At 42.1% G+C, this 23,483-nt stretch overlaps 1 protein-coding gene across 3 annotated transcripts; it reads left to right on the top strand.

Moving 5' to 3' along the window:
• Positions 1–1,597: 1,597 nt before the first annotated feature.
• Positions 1,598–11,310, top strand: GTF2A2 (general transcription factor IIA subunit 2). 3 transcript variants are annotated; one of them, XM_044978689.1, is made up of 5 exons: positions 1,598–1,702; positions 3,969–4,120; positions 5,444–5,548; positions 8,989–9,115; positions 10,998–11,310. In XM_044978689.1, exons 2-5 carry the CDS (start codon positions 4,049–4,051, stop codon positions 11,021–11,023), a joined length of 330 nt encoding a protein of 109 aa, XP_044834624.1. In that variant the 5' UTR covers positions 1,598–1,702; positions 3,969–4,048; the 3' UTR covers positions 11,024–11,310. The 3 variants fall into 3 exon arrangements, with proteins under 3 accessions (XP_044834624.1, XP_044834626.1, XP_044834625.1); XM_044978691.1 differs by having other exon boundaries at positions 1,614–1,695; XM_044978690.1 differs by having other exon boundaries at positions 1,652–1,786.
• The last annotated feature ends 12,173 nt before the right edge of the window (positions 11,311–23,483 follow it).

The following is a 23,483-nucleotide window of genomic DNA, read 5'->3' as shown; positions in this document are numbered from 1 at the left end:
TGTTTAAATATGAATGTATAGTAAATGAAACAACGAATTCACACTACTGTGGCTCTTTGGGGTAATGTTAATTGCTAATTTGGCTCCTGAACCACTGAGGTCTGAGTATCCCTGATCTAAAGCCAATGTATAGAGGGCAGAGATCAACATTCACTTGTGCTGCTTTTTAATATTTTGAAGTCATCTTGTTAGTATCACTGTAATCAGATTATAATTTGAGGATTTTCAGCCTGGCCTTTTTGGGAGAAGTGCATTTTTCAAAAGGTATTTGGAGGAAAGAGATAGAAATATGATGAAATGGGTTGCTTATGGTTACATCAAAAGGGGCTTGAAGAGGGAAATAAAACTAAGAATGAGTAGTTTCAGATCTCGGGCAGAGCAAAAGTGGTGGAAGGAGGACATGGGAGCAAAGCTGTGCAGGGCCTTGAAGGCCAGACAAGGAGTTTAACTTTGTAGAGTTGGAGGCAGAAGCAGACAAAGCAAAGTATGCATTGTTTTGGCAGCATTTTAGATTAACTGAAGAGTGGGTAAGCCTAGAGCAAAAGCTTGCCATGGTCAAAAAATATTTAACCTTAAATTTATTCCTTTACCACTGAAATTTTTACTAGCTAAAATGAAATGAGCACTTTTTAAATCTGCACCTGTCTTAATCAGTCTAGAATATCTTGTTAGTGCACTTAACCAGTTCTCAAACTCTCACTAATCATGAATACATTGTGAGGAACAAATACAAATGTCTGACTGCACAGTGATTATAAAACGCACTGGTACTTGCAGGACAATGCACTAGAGACTATTAGCAGTGAGAAGGACATGAAGAACATTGAGCCTTCTTACAAGCCCCGTATTGGTCATATTAAAAAACGTGCATACATGTATTTATTCAAGTGGCTCCTCCATCTTTGGGTTGCACTTCCAAATCCTCTTTTTCCCCCCTGCTATGGTATTCAGTTTGCTAAAGCATATAGCACACTAACCCTTCAGCTTGAGTGGGGCTGAGATACCTTCAGGCTTAATGATGCTGTGCCAGGGCGAATATAGTGTAAAATATCATGTGTCAAAGCCTCCCATGGCCTGGGACTACCATGGGCCACCTTCTCTATTACTTGTTTTTAGAGGCCAGGTCTGTCTGATAAGCTCTTGGGGCTCTGTCCGTCCGTCCGTCCCTTCTCCCCCCCGCTGACTTACAAGGCTCACTTGTACCCTGTTCAGGTTGGAGCTGGCGGAAGGCGGGCAAAAACCCAGTACCAACATTTACAGTTCGCCGCCGCACAGTCCGTCCCTTGCCTGCGAACTTCAACCGAGTTCTACTTCCCTGGGCTGGGCCCCGCCCCCATTCGCTCAGCAGGGGCGGGCGCGAGATAACGGGGGCGCTGGCTGTCACAGGCGGCGCAGCGCGGCCCCTTGTGCCTCTTCCCCCTCGCCGCGGGCCCCACGGGACGGGAACCGGCCCTGCCCGCAGACTCAGGCCCGCCCTACGCTCGGTAACCCCTGGGCCGGGCTCGGGATCACGCACGTCCCTCCGCGCTGGGGCTTAGCCCGAGCCCCGCCCCTCCAGGACCCGCCCTGCGCCCCAAGGCGACGGCCCCGTGGCCCATCCCCCAGCGGTACCCAGCAAGCCGCGGGCTCCGGTAGGGCCGTGTGACCCGCGGCTTTTTCGAGCTTCCGGTTCCGGTTCACTCCCTCTGTTTCCGGGTGAGAGGTGCGAGGTCGTTCAGCTGTTGCGGACGGTTAGAGCGGGAGAGGCCGGAGCCGCCGCCGCCCTGGGAGGGATTTACCCCCGCAGGTGAAGGGGGGGCGGGTCTGTGAGATGGGGGCTTGGCAGAGCCGAGTCTCGTCCCCTGGGCCCGAGCAGCCCGGGCCCGGGCGCTGTGCTTGTGGCCAAGCCCAGGGGAGAGCGAGGGAAATGTGCTCTCGGGAGAGGTGCGGACCTGGCTTTGGCTAGTCTGGGGAAGAGACGTCTCAGTGCGGCGGCGGCGGCGGGGGGCTCACAGTCTTCAGATATGTTAGTCTGGGGGGTCAGTTCTTCTCCATGTCGGCTGAGAGTGGGACCAGAAGTAACGGGCTCAATCTGGAGCAAGGGAGGTTTATGTTAAATATTAGGGAGACGCTTTCTCACTGTAAGACTATTTAAGGCAGCGACGGGCAAACGTTTTGGCCTAAGGGCTGCGTCGGGTTTCGTAAATTGTAGGGCTGGTTAGGGGAGGGGGTTGTGGCCCGGCCCCCATCTCCTGTCTGCCCCCTCTCCCCCCCCCCGCCTTGGGACTCCTACCCCATCCAACTCCCCCTGTCCCCTGACTGCCCCCGGAATCCCTGCCCCTGACTGCTCCCCCGCCGCCCCATCCAATCCTCCCTCTTCCCTGACTGCCCCCCGCCCCCGGGATCCCTGCCCCTAGTCAGCCAGCTGTTCCCCCCGACCACCGCCCCTAAGTCCCCTGCCATCTATCCAAACCCGCCTCCTTACCATGCTTCCTGGAGTGCGGGCGGTGCTACAGCCGCACTGCCCGGCTGGAGTCACGACGACGCCACCACCACCTCGCAGCAGAGAGCAGCGGGTCAGGCCAGGGTCTGCAGTTGCGCTGCCCTAGGAGCTCACAGTCCTGCTGCCCAGAGCATTGCGCTGGTGGTGGAGTGAGCAAGCTAGCTGAGGCTGTGGGGGAGGAGGGACAGTAGGGAAGGGGCTTGGGGCTAGTCTCCCAGGCTAGGAGCTTGGGGGCCAAGCAGGATGGTCCCGCAGGCTGTAGTTTGCCCACCTCTGATTTAAGGTCTGGAGCAGGCTTCCAAGGGAGGTTCTGGAATCCCCATCAGAATTGGGGAACAGGTTGGACAAACACTTGTCAGGATGGGCTAGGTTTACTTGGTCCTGCCTCAACTCAGGGGCTGCATTATCTGACCTCTCAAAGCCCCACATTTTGATGACCTAAGTGCAGTGATTCTTGTGAGGAGGAAGGAATGTGCCTCCAACACTACACCAATCCCTTGACATTAGTCCCTTTTGCCAAATTTCTCTTCTCTTTTGTCCTGTGCAATGTCCTGTGCGCTTGGCACTGAGCTTTGCCTAATGAGAGAAACAAAATATACATGATATGTTAAGGTTGTAGCAAGTGCTCGTTGTTACCTTTGTAACCTACATTAATGCTGTTAAAAGACTAGCTCTTTCTATTGCTTATAAGGCTAAAAATGGAGTGAACATAACCCAACAGCTAACTATTTGCTGTTAGGAAGAACTTTGATTGTCATGGTTGTTATTGGGGTGCTAAATTTTCCTCTGAAGAATCTGGTCCAGGCCAGTACTCTTTTCATGGGTAATGGGTATAAGATTTCAGTCTCTGATGCTGTTCACTGATTCTGTAAGACAATCGTTTGTTTGTTTTGTTTTGAGTAAAGACTTCTGTATTAAAAATACCTATCATTAATTCCAACAGTAAGCAAATAAAGTATTTCTTAAAATAAAAAAAGCAGCATCTTGATATCCTTTGTAGGTAACTCATAAAGTTTTTTCTCAGAGCTGGGCTGGTGATCATGGATGAGGCAAGGTGCTCAAAAACTTGTTATGTTAAATCAGCCATATCAGTTCTGTTGAAAATTTGAAGGTGGTGAGAATTTGAGCAAACAGGTGTTGGAAAAAATCTGCATAAAGGAACTGGTGAAATATAATTACTTACCCAAAGTAAGAATTAATAATATTGAAAAACGTTCTGAAAGGAAGATATAGAGTAGCATTAAATTCCTAATTTGTCTGTTCAGTCATTGTTTTTTCTTCCATCGCGTAATGCAAAATTTGACAACTTATAGCTAATATTTTTTTAAATAGCAAAGAATTAAGCTATATCCAATTTGACATCAAAGGCATTCTGCTTGGTATTAATTGTATGGTCATTTTTTCCTCTATGTTGCTGCTTTTGATTTTTTTTTTCTGTTCATAATTCCTCTACATAGCTCAGTAATTGTCATATTGGATTTTCTAGGCCTTCAATGAAAGCGTGAGACGTATTGGCTGTTTCATAGCTGTGGATGATCAGTAACACTTCTCTTGTCTTTATAAACCATGGCGTATCAACTGTATAGAAACACCACGTTGGGGAACAGCCTTCAGGAGAGCTTGGATGAGCTCATACAGGTGGGAGACAAGTAGCTTAATGTGGAGTGTGATTGAGCAGTGAGCTAATAGTTTAACTAAATTTCCAAACTACTCAGCTAGACAGTGTTAAGTACTAAAAGCACTCAAATGCAGGTATGTGACTCGTTTCTCTGTAGCTGATTACTTAAAGTCAAACTGTCATATGAAGTTAAAAGTAAAAATTAAAACTGCCATTTAGCATTTCATTGAAATATGAACGCAAGTTTCTCACTTATGCAGATGAAGTGGCCACCTTGTATATCCTAGTAACTGAACATCTGACCTAAAGCTTGAAACTACCTATTTGATGTTGCTATTCCAGTCATTCATAATGAATACTTAGCACAGGTGGTTTTCCCCAGTATCTTTAATGTAACAAAAACCTCTAAAATAGCAAACTTGGAATAGGGAACTATGGCCAATGGGAGCTTCGGGGGAGGTACCCACAGGCAAGGGCAGCGCACAGAGCCCTCTGGTTCCCCCCCCCCCCACCAGGGGCCGCAGTGACGTGGTGCCAGCTGCTTCCTAGAACGGTGCGGGGGCCAGTGCGCGCCTCTGCCACCCCTGAGCTGCTCCAGGTAAGCGGGGCCAGGCCAGAGCCTGCACCCCGAACTACTCCTGCACCCCATACCCCAACTCCCTGTCCTGAGCTCCCTGCAGCACCCTGCACCCCAGCTCCCTGCCCTGAGCCCCCCATACACCCCTCCTCTGCCCCAACCTCTTGCCCTGAGCCCTTTCCTGTGCACTGCACCCCCCACACATCCCCTGAACTCCCTCCCGCACCCCAACCCTCTGCTCCAGCTCTTTGGCAGCTGCAGGGACGTGGTGCTGGCCGCTTCTGGGAGCGGTGCAGGACCTGCAGTGCCACAGGGGTGGCAATCCCGCAGGCTGGATCCAAAGCCCTGAGGGGCCAGATCTGGCCCGCGGGCCGTAGTTTTCCCACCCCTGGTCCAGAGTGAATTGACAATTTTGATGTGTTGAAATCTGATGTTAATCCCTAGTCTTGTATGTCGTCGAGGAGGCTGCAGGCCATGGATGCAAAGACAATTCAAATGTGGGAATTACTGCATGTTTTCTGGAAAATTCTCTCTGCATGTTGGTCACATTTGTCCCCCCCACAAAGTTACAAAAACTAACAAATTTCACCTTACTCCATTTTCCTCATTAAATATAAAGTCATAAATATATATATTTCCAATAAAGCTACTGGAAAAGCTAGTCAACATCTTGAGGTTTGTTACATGAAAGCTTGGCGCTGATAATCCATTTTCATGCATTTTTGAGTCAGTTATAAAGTCCAATTTTATTTTTTTTAAACCATAGTCTCAGCAGATCACCCCTCAACTTGCCCTTCAAGTGCTACTTCAGTTTGACAAGGCTATAAATTCAGCATTGGCACAACGAGTTAGGAACAGAGTCAATTTCAGGGTAAGTGCACTAAATACTAAAGTCCCCATCTAACTGGTACTCTCCATCAGTGTTCCGACACTGCATTGAGAACTATAGGCTTGTTACCTCTGTCTGCTATGGATGGAAACAAGTCTTTTAAGGATCCACTTTATTTCTAAAAATAATACTGTTGTGTTACTCCACATGTGCTATCTGTAGCACGTTGAACTAGATTCCTGCTTGTTTACGTAGTCATAATAGGTTGCCTATCTGCAGGCTGAGTTTCCTGTAGTTGTCACAATTCTTCCGTGGAATCTTCCAAGAAATACAGCAGCCAGAAAGTTGACAGGGATTTAGAAGAAAGGTAGTGGAAAGTGAGATCCTGCCAGCTCAGCATGAAATTAGTTGTTGGTATTCCAAAATGCTCTAAAGATGATAATTCATTCTTCCTAAATCACTAGTGTAAAATTGCAAACAGAGGCAAAAATAGCTAGGAAAATATGCATAACAGGATAGATGACTGCATAACATTTTAATCATTTAAACATTTCAGAGAGGAGTGCTCAGTCACCTCTTCCATGCATCCCTTCTTGCTTAGTTTAATTGTTTTGCACGTATGACTTGAACGACTAGCTAATGTTACCTATAATGGTTAGGCATTCGGCTGCAAGGTCTGAATTATGAATGCCAAATAGAGATTTTGGGTTTCTATTGTGGTCATTTTTCGTTTCTGGTTGAGCTCAATATTTGGGAGGCAGACAGTTTGTAACTTCCTTGACACAATGCACAGAAATGAGGTGAAATAAAGTAGTTCATTAAACGTGAGTGATTCAGTGAATACCAGAATAGCCTGGTGTTTCAGCAGTGAAATTTGCAAGAAAATTTCTCTTTCCTCTTACCTGAGAAAACCAGTTAGCAGCAGCAGCAGCATATACGACTCCTGGGGAAATTCTGTGCATGCGCAGAATTTACTCTTCTCCACCCCTACCCTGCAGATTTCTTTGCTTCCCTGCAGAAAATGCCTTTCTGACAGGGAAGCAAAGGGAAGCCACAAAAGCGAACATGTGACCTTCCCCAGCAGTATGTTTTGGGTGCTAGGGCAGCTGGCAGAGAGGTAAATCAGTGTGGGGCAGGGGGCAGGACTGGGGAAGATCCAGCTGGTGGCTGCTGCCCTGCACTGGGCTCAGCTGCTAGTCCCGGCTGGGCTGGGGAGGACAGTACTTCCCCTTCCCCTGCATGACATCAGGGCCGGGTCAGACCCTCCCCCAGACCCTGTCGCCAAGCCTCATCCCCCTGCACTGAGAATCTCTTCCCCCCTCCCCCCAATGAGCACCACCTGGACCACACCAACAAGCCACCCATACCCAGATCCCTATGCCACTGAGCCCCAACTAGCTGCACCTGAATCCCCACCGCACTGAGCCCCACTCCCCCTGTACCATCCCAATGAGCAACCCAGATCCCCACCCCACTGAGCCCCATTCCTCCAACATCTGGATCCCCCATTGAGTCCCTGACAGCCAGACTCCCCTGCTGAGCTCTATCACACCCAGAGGTGCCCCCTCCTGCCCCCGCCAAAACCACCTTTACCTGGACCCCCTGCGGAGTCCCAACAAGCCCCTGTGCATCCAGCCTTGGAATAAGGGTAACAGTTAATGTCTGATAATACTATAACATGACTCCTACTCTCTTAAGTGCAGAAAACTGTAAACTCATAAGCTATCCAACCACTGTACTTTATCATTTTGATTAGGTCATGTTAAGCTCATAGAACAAATTTTCTATCATCTGCCAAATTAATAAAACTTTGTAATTTTCATAATCTGCCTTTGAAATATTTTTGATATTCATTCTTCTTCTGTTTTGAATACTCTGGAGGAAAGAAATGTTCGTGTTTACTTAAATAGACTTTAGAAGTGAAACAATTTCTCAAATGTCAGTCTGAATTTGATTTTCAGAGAAAGTCCGGCATCATAAATGAACCCATTTAAATCCAGAAACACTGGTTGTATTAACAGGTGTATAGTATGTGTTTTAAATGAAGAATGAAAATAAAAATCTTTCACACACTGGATCTAAATCAGCAAGTAGCCTCAAGTAAAAGTTATCTGAGATGAGCTGTACATGAATTATGTGTTTTTGACTTAGTAAATGATATAAAATATATAGGAATGTACAAAAAAGTAACAAACTCCTGTCATTTATTCAGAAAACAAAAATACACCTCTACCTCAATATAACGCTGTCCTTGGGAGCCAAAAAATCTTACCGTGTTATAGGTGAAACCGTGTTATGTCGAACTTGCTTTGATCCGCCGGAGTGCACAGCCTCTGCACCCGGAACACTGCTTTACCGTGTTATATTGGGTCATGATATATCGAGGTAGAGGTGTTGTCATCAATCTCCATCTCGGGTCACGTAGCTTTACTTCTCTGTGTGTGATTTTCCCCCCTCCCGTCGTTCATCCTATCGGTGTTAACACTTTTACCAGAGGCTCTCAACCTTTCCAGACTACGGTTCCCCTTTCAAAAGTCTTTGTCTTGCGTACCTCAAGTGTCACCTCACTTAAAAACTACTTGCTTACAAAATCCGACACAAAAATACAAAAGGGTCACAGCGCACAGTTACTGAAAAATTGCTTACTTTCTAATTTTTACCATATAATTCTAAAATAAGTACAATATTTATATTCCAATTGATTTACATTTCAATGTATAGTATATAGTGCAGTAGAAACAAGTCATTGTCTGTATGAAATTTTAGTTTGTACTGACTTTGCTAGTGCTTTTTATGTAGCCTGTTGTAAAATTAGGCAAATATCATCTAGATGAGATGATGTACCCCCTGGAAGACCTCCGCGTACCCCCAGGGATACGAGTACCCCTGGTAGAAACCACTAACTTATACTACTGTGTTATTCAGAAAGCCAACAGGAGAACAGTGTGACTGTTTTTATCACACAGAACTTTAATCCTGTTTGAAGGAATCAATAAGTGAAAGGCTTATAAATGACCCATAATCTCCTCTTTACATAAATTTTGCTGATGAAGCCTATGACCTCATTCTTCATGTACTTTGGAAAACTCATAACCATTTCAGAAGATTGGCTGTTTTTACGATATTCTTCCTTACTTTCATAATGTTCTTGTATGAACCTGGTGATTTCTACCACTTGAGGGCACTCAAACTACGATTTTCCTCAGATTTGCTTAAATCTGTGTTTCTTAGATTTTATGCTTGCATGTTCTGGCTCACAGCTTAATAAAAGAAGCACATCCAATCTGGTTATAAATACAAAAGCACCTGCTTTAAATTAATGAATATCAGTAAACTTTTTAACTATTTTTAGAAGCAGACAAGATGACAATTTTTCAAATGTTAAGAATTTTTTAGCTATAGCTACAAGAATAACTTTATTCCTGTTACTGTACTGGAGATCTTTTGAAAATAGTTTTTTATGTTACATTTTTCTTTTAAAGGGCTCTCTGAATACATACAGATTCTGTGATAATGTGTGGACTTTTGTACTGAATGATGTTGAATTTAGAGAGGTAACTGAACTCGTGAAAGTGGATAAAGTGAAAATTGTTGCATGTGACGGAAAAAGTAAGTATAGTTCTGAACCATAGTATAAATATTAGGTTAACAGAGATAAGACTTGAACGATATTATGAAATACACTTTGTGCAGTCAGAGTTCTTAAATAGTGTGTGATTGGAGCTGTCTTCTGCCTCTGGTTACATCCTACATAATTCAGACTAAAACAGGAGTGCACACACATGCAGAAATTAGATGATTAATTCAGATGAGCAAGTTATAAGTGTGTTCTACATTGCATTGTCTTATTTAAAGCTGCTATTTTAGTTAAAGCTGACTTGGGACTGGATTTTTAGTGGTGTATGAATAAGCATAAATATGCTTGTGACAAGCCAAAGTATTACCAAAGATAAATGTGACTAGGCCTTAATGGTCACTAGTTACTAAATTATATAAAACAATTACAGTAACAAGATCAGAATGACTACTTCTTCTGGTTATCAAAATGCCACTATGAAATATTGAAGGTCTAATCTAAAGGATGAAAAGTGCCACTGTTTGTTCAGCAGCAATAAGTAACTAATAAGGGCGTTGTTGGAAGCCTTTGAAACATCACTTCCCTTCTTAGGGGACTGAGGGATCCCAGGACTTGAGAAATGTTGTCTTTTTAGTATTACAAACCAAGTCCTGTATATACCACATATGTACTGTCCGTGCAAGGTCATTAGCTCATACATTCTCTCTACTTGTCTGACTTGTTTAGCCAAATGTTCTATTGAAATGCTTTACCAAAGAATGACCTTTTATCGTTTCTAGCTGATGGATTTTAGTTGCTTAAGATTCCTTTCTTAATACAGTAAAAGGAGGAAGTGAGAACAGAAAACCCTTTATAGTACTTGCTTTTTTAAAAAAAAGTCTTGGTGTATGGAACTGATCCTTTAGGGCTCTGTGGCCTTGGCATGATTATAGTGATGTTTTTAGACTGATTGATTCTCAACAATTGATAAGTCATTCCATACAAGTACCTTGTCTTTAATGTTGGGCATGCATGTCACCTTGATTCACCTATTTTTTTTTTAGGATGTATTTATTGTAGCAGTTAAAGGAAAAGCTAATTTTCCATGTCTGAATAACTTCCATTTATAATATCACAGTATAAGTACTGGATTTGAAGACCACAGTACCATAAAGTTGCTGACAATGTCTTTAGTATTTTTCAGCAAGTAGTAAGCGTCTTAAAATAAGGACTCTCCTATCCACTGTTATCTTGTCTTGTAGTCAATAACTAGATTACTCATTTGTCCCATGGCACCAGGAGCAAGAGAGAGGTAATAGTAGCAAATATGGCTGCCTCTTTCTTACAAAATACACTGTTGCTTGTGTGTTTAAGTAATTCAGCTTTATAAAGAACTCTTATGTCTAAATTATATTTTAAATCTATGTTAAATGCACCATTGCCCAGACTCGACAAAAGCCTGTACATTGTCACTTATCAGACATCTGATGACCTATCTCTTGAACAGACTACATGGCCTTCTAGCACTTGCATGCCCCAAGAGCATATCTTGTGAGCTGGCTGGAATCAAGTGTTTAAGTGTATTACTCTAATTTAGAGCAAACTTACTTCAGTTTTTAAAAATGGGGACTTAATAGCAAACTGTGTATGGGGACAGAGAATTTTTGTGTTCAAAGTTTTCATTACTGCTAACCAAGTAAAATAACGTAATGACGCCACACTTTCTTCATGGCAATGAAGGAGGATACATATGGAAACAAAATTATCCAGGTGTGGCGCTGTTTCAGCTTTTATAATACAGACTCTAAATCGTTGTATTTTGAGGTTGGCAGGGAAGCATTTACCAAATAGAGAGTGTTAATTTTTTGTTAACTCGTACTCAACTTTGCAATGTCTTATCTGTATTTATTTATACACTTTCTCTTTCTTTTCTAGATACTGGTTCCAATACTGCAGAATGAATAGAAATGTGTTTTTTGTGCAACATTTTCTGTTAATATGCAGCACTTTCTGGAGAGGAGCATGGAAAAGGACTGTTGATAATTTATTCTAGTGATGCAGACATGAGTTAATCCATGCTAGAATGCATCGCAGAAAGGCAGTGAAAAGAAATATCTTTCTGTAGCATTACTTCAATTCACCTAAAAGGGCATGAAGAAAACAATGTTACTTTTTTAAATGACAAAACAAATATTGTTGCCTTTTTTTGTTCAAAGTAATTTCTCTAATAAACTTTTATTTAAAAATTTCTAGAGAAGTGAGTGGTAATTAGAAAGGTGTTTAGTGAAAGCAACCTCCCTCACAAAATTACCCTAAGGCTTAGGCAAACTACTCTTGGAGTCGCGATGAGAAACACGATGTAGAGGCATACAGCTCTAGCTCACTAATACGAATGTGGCCACATAACTGAAACAAACAGGGACACTTGGTGGTGGTTAGTGACTAAATAGTCTTGGAGTCTGACATACAGTCACCACTAGAAATAATTGCTATAAATGGGCTGGGGGCACATTAGCAATATGTTGTACGCTTGCACTGCAATATGTTTTGTTGTGCCTGTTTCTGGAGTAAAATCTTTCCATTTGTAGCATTGCCGGTTTTGCACCCTTTTAAAAACCCTGCATTAACTCACATATTAGAAAATGAGTGTCATGGGCTTAACCAATGGAGTGAAAATGATTACGCCCAGTCCCATGAAAACATTCTAAATTCTCAAATGGTAGGCATCTATAGAATTTCTCACTTATTCTATTCGAGCTCTGGTCTTTTATATTTGAGTGAACACTTATTAAACTTCAGTACAGTGCTCTATTGAAATTCTGTTAATGTTCAGCTATGAATTTTTTAAAAATTCTGTTTAATACTCCATCACAAGCTTTGAAATTACTCTTCATGTGATTTGGATATGACAAACATAGGGATTTTTTTGTGCGTGAGGCAGGTCCTTTCGGAATCTGAAGTGTCACAATAGAAAAAGCTCTGGGAATAGTTGTGTAAGTTTATTCCCTCTAACTCTGCTGGATCTGTAGGAAAATATTTTCCTAATGGGTAATTATGCCTTGTTTAGAGGCATTAAAACTTCCAGAGAACACATCTCCCGTTAAACCAACTACAATATTTAAAAAAATTCTTTGTTGAATTTTGAACCAAAACTACTTTTATGCCTCCGCTTAATAGTATATACTTTTTGTATTTATAATACAATTACTATCCCTCCTTATTCACCACTTGAGATCAGCTGTAGCTTTTTGGATTAGGCCATATAAGAAAAGGACATGGAAAGACAGTTATAAAAAGTGGAATGACTTGTAATAGTGATCATAGTAAAAATGATATACCATGTTGATTGCCATAGCAATGTAATTTCTACTAACTTGTGTAAAGGCTTATTTGGGGTTACATCAAAAACAACTTTGTGGCTATATATCTGTGCTTGTATCACAAACCAATTTTCATCAGTTAGCACTAATCCTTCTAGTTCCTTGCCTGGAAACCTAAGCCTCAAACTGATGCTGTAGGTACAGGCATGTGTAGGGCTTATCCAAAATGGACATATGTAGACACACCTAGAATCATAGACTTTAAGGTCAGAAGGGACCATTATGATCATCTAGTCTGACCTCCTGCACAATGCAGGCCACAGAATCTCACCCACCCATTCACTCCTGTATCAAACCTGTGTCGGCCATTGAAGTCCTCAAATCATGCTTTAAAGACTTCAAGGTGCAGAGAACCTTCCAGCAAGTGACCCGTACCCCACACTGCAGAGGAAGGTGAAAACCCCCCAGGGCTTCTGCCAATCTGCCCTGGAGGAAAATTCCTTCCTGACCCCAAATATGGCGATTAGCTAAACCCTGAGCTTTTGGGCAAGACTCACCAGACAGACACCCAGGAAAGAATTCTCTGTAGTAACTCAGATCCCACCCCATCTAACATCCCATCGGGCATATTTACTGCTAGTAGTCAAAGACTAATTAATTGCCAAAATTAGGCTATCCCATTATACCATTTCCTTCATAAACTTATCAAGCTTAGTCTTGAAGCCAGATACGTCTTTTGCCCCCACTACTCTCCTTGGAAGGCTATTCCAGAACTTCACTTGTCTGATGGTTAGAAACCTTTGTCTAATTTCAAGTCTAAACTTCCTGATGGCCAGTTTATATCCATTTGTTCTTGTGTCCACATTGGTACTGAGCTTAAATAATTCCTCTCCCTCCCTGGTATTTATTCCTCTGATATGTTTATAGAGAGCAATCATATCTCCCCTCAGTCTTCTTTTGGTTAGGGTAAACAAGCCAAGCTCTTTGAGTCTCTTTTCATATGACAGGTTTTCCATTCCTCGGATCATCCTAGTAACCCTTCTCTGCACCTGTTCCAGTTTGAATTCATCCTTCTTAAACATGGGAGACCAAAACTGCACACAATATTCCAGATGAGGTGTCACCAGTGCCTTGTATAACAGTACTAACACTTCTTTATCTCTACTGGATACCTCGCCTGATGCATCCCAAGACCACATTAGCTTTTTTCACAGCCATATCATATTGGCAGCTCATAGTCATCCTGTGATCAACCAATACTCTGAGGTCCTTCTCCTCTGTTACTTCCAACAGATGCCTCCCCAGCGTATAACAGTAGTTCTTGTTATTAATCCCTAAATGCATGACCTTGCACTTTTCACTATTATATTTCATCCTATTACTATTACTCCAGTTTACAAGGTCATTCAGATCTTCCTGTATGATATCCCAGTCCTTCTTTGTATTGTCAATACCTCCCAGCTTTATGTCATCCACAAACTTTATTAGCGCATTCCCACTTTTTGTATCAAGGTCAGTAATAAAAAGATTAAATAAGATTGGTCCCAAAACCGATCCCTGAGGAACTCCACTAGTAACCTCCCTCCAGCCTGACAATTCACCTTTCAGTATGACCCATTGTAGTCTCCCCTTTAACCAATTCCTCATCCACCTTTCAATTTTCATATTGATCCCCATCTTTTCCAATTTAGCTAATAATTCCCCATGTGGAACCGTATCAAATGCCTTACTGAAATCGAGGTAAATTAGATCCACTGCATTTCCTTTGTCTAAAAAAATCTGTTACCTTCTCAAAGAAGGAGATCAGCTTGGTTTGGCACGATCTACCTTTTATAAAACTATGTTGTATTTTGTCCCACTTACCATTGACCTCAATGTCCTTGACTACTTTTTCCTTCAAAATTTTTTTCAAGACCTTGCATACTACAGATGTCAAGCTGACAGGCCTGTAGTTGCCCGGATCACTTTTTTTCCCTTTCTTAAAGATAGAAACTATGTTAGCAATTCTCCAGTCATACAGTACAACCCCTGAGTTTACAGATTCATTAAAAATTCTTGCTAATGGACTTGCAATTTCATGTGCCAGTTCCTTTAATATTCTTGGATGAAGATTATCTGGGCCCCCTGATGTCATCCCATTAAGCTGTTCAAATTTGGCTTCTACCTTGGATGTGGTAATATCTACCTCCATATCCTCATTCCTATTTGTCATCCTACCATTATCCCTAAGCTCCTCATTAGCCTCATTAAAGACTGAGGCAAAGCATTTGTTTAGATATTGGGCCATGCCTAGATTATCCTGAGATGCTTGCTCATCCATCTTGGTCTACAATTCCTGCCTATGAATTTTATCCCTTTCTTGGGATGCAGGCTTCTGATAGTTTCTGCAACTTTGACTTAAATAATTCCAGGCTTCCTCCACCTTTAGATCCCCAAGTTCTTCAGTCCAATCCACTTCCCTAACGAATTTCCTTAATTCATTAAAGTAGCAGCTGTGTTAATCTGTATCCGCAAAAAGAACAGGAGTACTTGTGGCACTCCTGTTCTTAGTTCTTTAAAGTTAGTCCTTTTAAAATAAAAAACCCTAATCAGATCTATTTTTGTTTATCCTTCCATTTAGTTTAAACTGAATTAGCTCATGATCATTCGAACCAAGGTTGTCCCCTACAACCATTTCTTCTATGAGGTCCTCATTGCTCACCAAAACCAAATTTAAAATGGCATCCCCTCTTGTTGGTTCAGCAACTACTTGGTGAAGGAATCCATCAGCTATCACATCTAGGAAAATCTGAGCCCTATTACTAGCACTTGTCCTCCAGTCTATATCTGGGAAGTTAAAGTCTCCCATGATCACACAATTCCCATTAGTATTTACTTCATTGAAAACATTAAAGAGGTTTCTATCCATATCCAAATCTGATCCTGGTGGTCTATAGCGCACTCCAAGCACTATCTCAGGGGAGACTCTAGTAACTTTCTTCCCCAATGTGATTTTTGCCCAGACAGACTCTGTCTTATCCATTCCATCCCTTCTTATTTCTTTACAGTCTACCTCATCATTGATATACAATGCTACTCCACTACCTTTGCCTTTATTTCTGTCTTTCCTAAACAGCACATAGCCTTCAATACCTGTACTCCAGTCATGACTACTATTCCACCATGTTTCTGTTATCCCTATAATATCTGGTTTCACTTCCTGCAGCAGTAACTCTAGTTCCTCCATTTTGTTACGTAGGCTCCTCGCATTGGTGTACAAACATCTTAATTCTTGCTGTTTCGCTTCACTCACATTCGTTACCCGATTAGGCCCAGACATTCTATCTCCAGTATCACCTATTAGATGGTATCTACACTACCCTTCCTCTGTATGGCCAGTCTCCTACCCACAACAGTATCCTTTCTTGCTTTGTTTTCTTCCCTCTCAAAGGAGAGGGATAGCTCAGTGGTTTGAGCAGTGGCCTGCTAAACCCAGGGTTGCAAGTTCAATCTTGAGAAGGCTACTTAGGGATCTGGGACAAAAATCAGTACTTGGTCCTGCTAGTGAAGGCAGGGGGCTGGACTCAATGACCCTTCAGGGTCCCTTCCAGTTCTATGAGATATAGGACTATCTCCATATATTTATAAAATCCAGCATGGAGATTACCTGGACATCTCCCAACCATCTCCCTCCAATTCCTAGTTTAAAGCTCTCTTAATCAGTTGTGCCAGCCTCCATCCTAGAAGTCTATTACCCTCCCTACTCAGGTGAAGTCCATCCCAAGAGAACAGTCCTCTGTCCATGAATGCCTCTCAGTGGCCATACATCCCAAAGCCCTCCTTATAGCACCACTGCCTGAGCCATCTGTTGATTGCCATAATCTTGCCACAACTTGTTGCCCTTCTCTAGGAACAGGCAGAATCCCACTGAAGATCACCTGAGCCTCGATTTCCTTAAGCGTCTTCCCCACCTGGCATAGTCTCCTTTTGATACGTTCCAGCGAGAATCTAGCCGTATCATTCATTCCCACATGAAGGGCAATCAGCGGATTCTTTCCCGCTCCCATTAGGATCCTCTTCAGCCTCAGGTCCACATCCTGTATCTTAGCACCGGGCAGACAGCACACCCTTCTGTTCTCTGGATCAGCTCTGGTTACAGGCCTGTCTATTCTTCTCAGTAAGGAGTCCACAGTCACACAGACCTGCCTTTTCCCGGTGACAGTGCGATTCTCCCGTCTATCCCCTGTTCCCTCTGGCTGCAAGTCCTCTCGATTCCTATTCACCCTTGCAATCCTCTGCAACCCATCCCGTATCCTCCTGGGGCTCATGTTTGGTGTCATCTTCATTGACTCTTCCCCTCTCCTTATAGGGCTAGCTGCTTGTCTCTTCTTCCTTGCCCTCTCACCTTCAGCGACCACCTGCTGTGCCTCTTTTTTATTTTCCAACTCTGCAAACCTGTTCTTGAGCTCTGTTGCTCCTTCACTAGCCCGTCTTTTCCTCTGCGTGGTTTGCTTAGTCACATGCTTCCACCATCCACTTTTCTCACCCAGCAGTCTCCCCTCATAGTTCTGTGGTTCTGCTTCCATCTGCAAGTCTGAGCTTTTCCCTTCAGCCTCATCATGTCTTTGCTCCATCATCTGCTTGAACCCCCTTCTAAACTCAACCAGAGTTTCCACCTGCATCTTCAATCCTCGGATCTTTCTTCCATCAGCTCTATCAGGTGGCACTTCATGCAGACAAAACTCTTTTCAGGTACACCCTCCAGGATCATGTACATGCCGCAGCTTCCACATCCAGTCATCTTCATTGTGTCTTCCACTGCTTGGGTCACTACAAATGCTGCCTCTGTATCTGTCATAGGCTTCCCACCTAAATCCAGTAAATCTGGGAAACACAAACCACCACCCACAGCAAAACAAACCCCCAACAAGCACCAAGACACTGCTAGAACACTGCATGCTCCCTTCAGTAGCCTGTGTTCCTCTGCCTGCCTCTCTTAGTCTTCCCCCAAACTCCCCCTGTTAACTCCCACTCAGACTCCCCTATTTACAGCTCTGTTTGCTGGCTCCTGTGCCGCTGCAGCTGTTGTCTTATGGCAAAACTCTTAAACTATAAATTTTTGGTGATAGTCATGTTTATCATTTACCTTACAAAGGAACCATATCCATTAGTGGTCAATCAAGCCTTTTCAGCATCAAGACACAAGTTGAAGCCTTACAATAGCCTGACAATAGCACATCTCTGTCAGGTAGGCCTACAAATGTTTTGTATTGATCCAAGATAAAATGTGCATTGCCTTTTAACATCTCCCTTTTCAGGTGATATAGATGAATGTGGGCTCTTCCTTGTTAACCAATAATTTGCACAATCTTTAATGTCTTGGGGATATCCCTCATGTATATGTTCTGCATGTCCGTCTTACCCTGTAGGTATTAAATTTTTGGGGATATATCCAATGGGTCTGGGAGACCTTCCATCTTTCAGTGTTTTAATATTCTGTATATCAAAGGTTGTTGAAGTTCTGTTCATATGCTCCTAGTACCCCGGAGCAAGATAAATATCTGTTTGCATAAAGGTGTTATCTAGGGACAAATAAAGGAATGAAGGTGAGTTAAAATCAGCTAAATACGTGATCTATTTCTGTTCATGGTGGGTGGAATTCACCTTTCTTTAGGTTCCTGATGGGCTGTAGCAGGGCAGGACCATCCTTTTCCCCATTCCGTAGAAGACCATCCCTTCCCCAGTAGTGATTGTGGCTTTCAGGAACTACTGTAATAGAAATAACTGTATAATAATTTACTCTTATGTGGGTTTAGGGCAGGGTTATTTGTATCTGTTGGATACCAACCATATGCTATCTCTACAAATCCTTGACTTACTTTTTCCCTTGCTCAGCCCTACTTTTGGCTGTTAATCAAAATAAAACAGTGTCTGGGTGGGGAAGCAAACTATCCTGAATGCAAAGTCCTGTCCTCTTTAGCAGACATTTCAAACTGAGAATGTAAAAGAGGTTTCATTGCCAAAATGGTTCACTTCTTTGCATGCAGTGAATTAATGTCAAAGATCAAGAAGAAACCAAAATGTACACAATGATTTATCCAGGAAACAGTTTCAAACGCAGAACATCAAATACATCACTTTCCCCTTCTAAATCCATAAAGCCATGGTAACTCATGGCAGAGTTAAACATTTTAGATCTATTTAGTTAACATTTAATTAACATACACTGTAATTCCTGCATTGTCTATGTGTTGAGGTAATAATTAGAATCTCTCTACCAAATAACTGGGCTTTATTTTTTTAAGTGGGCATTCTGAATTGGATTTAAACTTGCACTTTTTACAGTCCAAACCTGGCAGTGCTGTGACTGGTGCATTTAGAAATCAACATTTTCACTTAAGTGCCAATATGTGCTTGATTAGTTAATTATTCAGATTTAATTAAGTAGAAAAGGATCACATATGGTGCACAGTAAACTTAGATTGTAGAAATGCTTTCGGTTTGAATAATCTGATGTTAGAGGAGAAAATATATAAATAACTAACCTGACTGTGTCCTTTAAGAGTGCACAATGATATTAACAATTTGGAAGAGAAAGTAAAGAATACTGGATCTAACTAATAATGTAAGGGGAAATCTGTAGGCAGAATGTAATTACACAAATATGAATTTGGCCAACTTTTGGGGTTAACATCTAAGAGTTCTATGGAATTTTATTAGCAATGCACCAGTCTTTTGATTTGGAGAGGCCGAAAATGGCCTCAAGGAAGAGGAAAAGCTGTATTTTTTTATTATTTGAATGATATTTCAACCCAGAGCTGGATTACCAATGTCTCATAGCATTAATGGCTGGCTTGGTGACCTCCTCATTGACAGCTGGTTGGACTCTGTCAACTGGGGATATTGTTCATATTTGCCACAATCACAATGGGATAAAAGCAAAACCAAAATTAAACGTTCTTGCTCTTGTGACTTGTATCACAGTTCCCAGCTGGGCCACTGGCCACAGTGAATCTTGTAGGTTCCTAATGAACAAGGAAGGGCACTTTCTTCTCCTGTTTTTTTTAAATTCACAAGGATGAGTTGATTTCTGTTTTGGGACACCTGCTGTGTAACTTTCAGACAGTGTTAATTTTATTCTAAAACACACCCACTCCCTGTGCACGTCCTCACCACTCGTTTGTCTCCCTCTTGCACTTTGTTCCCCTTCGTATTCTACTAATGTGCATAATTCTTGTATAAATAGAAAATCCTGACCTAGATTCTGCCTGATGTTTCCTTTGCTGGGCATTCTTTCTGGAGCTTACCGTTTGTGTTGAGGCTTAGACTGTAGCTTCTCAATGGTATTGCAGAGTCCTTGATATGAGTTCACTATGTTTTGCACTTGTATGTATCTGAGCATCTTGTAATCCTTTACACATATAAACCAAGCCTCACAATATGCCAGAGAAGTAGGTTAGCATCCTCATCTTACGGCTGGGAAAACACACAGGCAGAGCATTAAGTAATTTTTCCAAGATCATAGAGGAAGGCTGTGGCAGAGCCAATTATAGAACCCAGGGCCTAAACTTGTGCAGTACTTACATAAGTGCAGCAACTTCATGCAGTTATATGTATGCAACTTTTGAAATTTCTGATTTCCTATCTCATTCTTCAACAATAAAGTATCCTTCCTTTCTCTGACAGATGCTTCACCTTTATTAACCCCTGTCAGTAACCAGTTGAGTTATTACACTGTGACAGGCCATCTTTTATGATGCTTTGAATCATTTTGATACTGTGAAATATTAACGTTGATGTAAGACTGTCCAGAGCAAGTAAATCAACATATTAATGATCATTGCATGGCTGAACGTGGGCTGAGGAGATGGTGCTTTGGGTGAAGCGCAGCATGCAGCTGACTGAGAAAGATGAGCACTCAGAAAGGCAATATTAGCTTTCCCAATGGAGCTGTAGCTGTATTTCTGTCTAATCTTGGTTTTCATGCTACATCCATCAAATAAGAGACCATTCAGTCAGGAGACTTGTCAAGTGGAAGTCACCAAGCAAAAATAAGAATTGTATCTCAAGGGGGGGGGGGGGGAAACTAAGGCAAGACCTGACCTTCCTTATGGTGCTGCTCCCTGGCTAACGATTGGGGATGATTTAAAACAGTTGTTTCCAACCTTTATTAATTTGTGGCCCCCTAAAAAATTTCACTTGGAGGTGCAGACCCCTTTGGAAATTCAGACTGTCGTCCGCAGACCCCTACCATAGAAGTCTTAGGCTGAAAACTGACTGAACAGAATTCAACTGTAATGTTGCACATGCTCAGCATGGCATTTGACGCAGCACGAGAGAAGGCACTAAACTGTGGGCTTCTATGGTAACAACACTTCCGGGTTTTGACTGGAGGTGGGGGTAGTCACATACTTTTGATCAGAGAAACGGACTGCCTTGTCTGGGACCTGAAACTTTCTTTTCATAGTCACCTTTTGTGGACCCCTTAGACATAGTTTGCAGACCACCACGGGGTCTGCGGACCACAGGCTGCAAACCTCTCTTTTAAAATACATTTGGCTCAGAATGAATTTATCATCTTGGGTTCTTAATTGAACCTTTCCTACCGATGTACTTTTATCTCTAGATTCCATGGAATTTTCTGTTTGACTTAAAGAAGTCACCGTTCTGGAGCCCATCGCTTTGACGTATATGTGAAATGTCCACAGGTAGAGTCCCTCCTACATTTTTTTCAACATATATATTCAAAATAAGTGTGTGTATTAAGCTTGACTATTTTAGACTTATTTGCCTATCCATTGTTTTCTGACCAGGATAGTGAGGTTGCAACACACTTGCCAAGACACAATATTACTCTTCCCAGTCACCTTGAGGAAACACATTATGTATTTATTTGCTTTTTGTATGCCATGGTATCCAGTTACAAATGATTGATCAAGTGTTTAGAATGGCAACCATACATCTGTGCTACAAGGAGAATGAACTCTCCTTTCTGATCTGCAATGTGGTTCTTGATTGCATAGTCTGTACTTGTTGAAGCCAATGGGAATCCTAAGAAATCCTTGTACTAATTCTCTACTAGACTCTTGTTCACTGGAATTTCTGTGATGTATTTTTGCACACTTCTGAATACTATAAACATCAGTTCTGCTTCTTGCATTCAAGAGGATTTATTAAATGAGTGCCACGGTACATCAGTGATGCTTTGACGTAGTGTGTTTTAACAATGTGAAGGTTTAGCTTATCACTATTTAAAACAATCGGTATGAATGAACTGCATGAATTAAGTGTATTAAATTGGAATTGCTCCTGGAAACATCCTGTGGTTCAATCCTCTTCTCAAGCATTTTATTCCATATGCTAACTTCCCTTTGTCTTAAACATTTCTGCCCGAGTTTCCTAAATACTTCTAGTTCTTAGTTTTTAAATCAGTATGAATATTTTCCTTTATGTCAATGTTATCACCTCATTAAAATAGCTGGTTAAGGCCTCTCAAAATCTGCGATTCCTTGAACCTTGTTTCTTGATTTAAGTCTTTGAGTGCTGCAATTATCCTCGTAGGTTCATACTGAACCCTCTCCAGGAAACGAGCTTTCCAACTTCCTGGTGACTGATACTGATCACTGCTGTCCAAAAATAGGAGAATAAATCCTAATGTATGTGACAATTCTTTGCCATTTCCCCTGCTATTTGTGAATTATTTATGATCAGCTTGAGAAACTCTTAATCACTTGTGAATTTTTTTAATAAATAATATTTAGGCTGGAGACCATTTGTGAATTCCAAATATTTGCAGTTGTAGTGTGTTGGGTCATTGCTATATGGCATTGTTTCCATTTCTTGATTTAAATGCCACAACTAACCAAGCTGGAGCAATTTTACAATCAAACAGACGCTGTTCACAATCCACTTTGGGCAATGTCTTGAGCACTCAAGCTTAAAATATTCTATGTGCATTAACACCAACCAGTGTAAGGCACTTTCACAGCTGATAAGATAAGACTCATCCCTGCCATGAAGAGCTCGCAATCTAAGTGGATAACATACAGACAAAACTCACAGGCACCGTGTGCAAATCAAAACATTTTAATTTTTAAAACAAAATCGAAAGCCACAAATTACAAATGTCGTATCAGTAATTTTTAAAAAAGCCAAACACATATACAGCAGGAGATGTGTAAATATTCAGTGAAGTTCCCCAGTCACTATCTCGAGTCTTTTACTTACAAATCCCAATAACCTCTCTGCTGTCATCATGCAAATTATTTTTGTAAGGTCTTTATATTGCACTTCTCCATTGACATTCCTAAGCTAATGAAGAGACTTTTTTTTTTATGTATCCAGCCAAGATATGACTCAACTTGACCCAAATTAGTGTGTTTCTATTTGCCTTTGTGTGTTTGTGACTGTAGCAGGGTGCTGGTGCAAAAGCACCTAATTACCCCTGCTCAGCCAGCTCCAATCAAGGGAAATAGATTGGGGCTGGTGAAACAGACCTGATGCCTGGCCTGGGGATTGGTCCCACCTGAGGGCCTGACAAGCCAGCAGTTGTAAGGGCTGGGAGCCAGAAGAAAAGGCAGGCAGGGAAAGGTCAGACTCCTAGCTGTGGGCTGACTGCAGGAAAAGAGGGAACTAACCCTGGTATATAGCTCAACACTGGTGGTGGGAGAACTGTGTATGTGTAAATAAAGCCATGGGTGTGGCATACCTGAAAGCCTCTCTGCACTTTATTGGGATAGCCAGTGGGCCCTGGAAGAGGGATGTGACAGAGAACATGTCACAGCGACATACTAATTATACACCAGCAATGATTAGTTCAGCCTGGGAGTGTTTAAAACATCTATAGTGTGGAATATTGCAGGCCAGGCCAGATCAAAGTAACTAAGTAAGTCATTTCAAATAAATGAAAGATGATTGAAGTTCTTAACTGACTTGATGGCTGGTAAATTGAAATGCCCTGGGTGTCTTCCTTTTCCCTGTATATTGTATCCAAGACAAACTTATAGTGTGATGTGAACCTTGGCAGCCATAGAATAAATTTCACAGGTCAGTTAGGTGGGGACTGCAGAAAGAGCCAATAACAGCATGTTAAGGAGATAATATTGATTTACTTGGTCATAAA

The sequence above is a fragment of the Mauremys mutica genome, chromosome 11 (genome assembly GCF_020497125.1).
Source record: "Mauremys mutica isolate MM-2020 ecotype Southern chromosome 11, ASM2049712v1, whole genome shotgun sequence".
Lineage (NCBI taxonomy): Eukaryota > Metazoa > Chordata > Testudines > Geoemydidae > Mauremys > Mauremys mutica.
This window is presented reverse-complemented; position numbering and strand designations above follow the sequence as displayed.